Raw genomic sequence first — 798 nt, 5'->3', positions numbered from 1 at the left:
TCATCTGGAATTTTGCGCATACCCGAAGGCCATTGATTGAAGGTCATCAACATCCTGGAAACTCCATTGTCTGTTATTTGTTTGCATGTCAAGGGAGGAAGACATTGAATGAGGAGCCTCTACAAAAGTAGTAAACGAGATATGATCTTCTTCTGATGAGACCATTGAATTCTCATAATAGATCCCTGATGAGTTTGGATTCGAGAACCCATTTTCACCGTATGAACTCTGGTTAAAATTTGGTGCCAGGCTTGAATTATCAGGGTGAAACCAACTTTGAACATCTGGGAGCTGAGAACAAGGAAGCTTTCCATCATTAGGGTTTGATGTAACCGAGCCATTTACAATGCTTTGAGATGCTTGCTCCGTAAGAGAAGCAAGTTGTGCTTCTAGTTTAGCAACCTGTAGGAATTTGGCAACATGATCAGCTTATTGCATCAAACAAGGTCAAAGGGTGGTTTAAAAAAAGAAGAAGAAGAAAACCTGCTGTTGGAGAGCAAAGATATGAGAAACACAGCCATAAACGGGGTCCTGAAGCCTAGCTTGAGCTTCGTATGAGATTGTGACAGCAGCTTCACAGCGGTCAGTAACAGGGAGGTGAGCAAGCAGCTTCGACACATTGCTTGCACCAAAAACCTTGTGGATGGCTGCAAAATGGGTTGCACCTTGTTCATGTGAGAAATAAGGTGCAAAAACACACCCTCTAACACATTTTCTTCTCAAAAACTTGCAGGCACCACAAGGGGAACCAGAACCTGTCATTTTGAACTCTTTATTTTCTTGGTTAATTTCCTTTTT

At 42.0% G+C, this 798-nt stretch overlaps 1 protein-coding gene across 1 annotated transcript; it reads right to left on the bottom strand.

The window, feature by feature from the left end:
- Positions 1–798, bottom strand: LOC108476638 (LOB domain-containing protein 29-like). The gene is made up of 2 exons (XM_017778912.2): positions 484–798; positions 1–402 (listed from the first exon to the last, which is right to left on the bottom strand). Exons 1-2 carry the CDS (start codon positions 760–762, stop codon positions 1–3), a joined length of 681 nt encoding a protein of 226 aa, XP_017634401.1. The 5' UTR covers positions 763–798.

Source organism: Gossypium arboreum, chromosome 7 (assembly GCF_025698485.1).
Source record: "Gossypium arboreum isolate Shixiya-1 chromosome 7, ASM2569848v2, whole genome shotgun sequence".
Classification (NCBI taxonomy): Eukaryota; Viridiplantae; Streptophyta; class Magnoliopsida; order Malvales; family Malvaceae; genus Gossypium; species Gossypium arboreum.
Note: the sequence above shows the minus strand (reverse complement) of the source record. Positions and strands in the feature narration are given on the sequence as shown.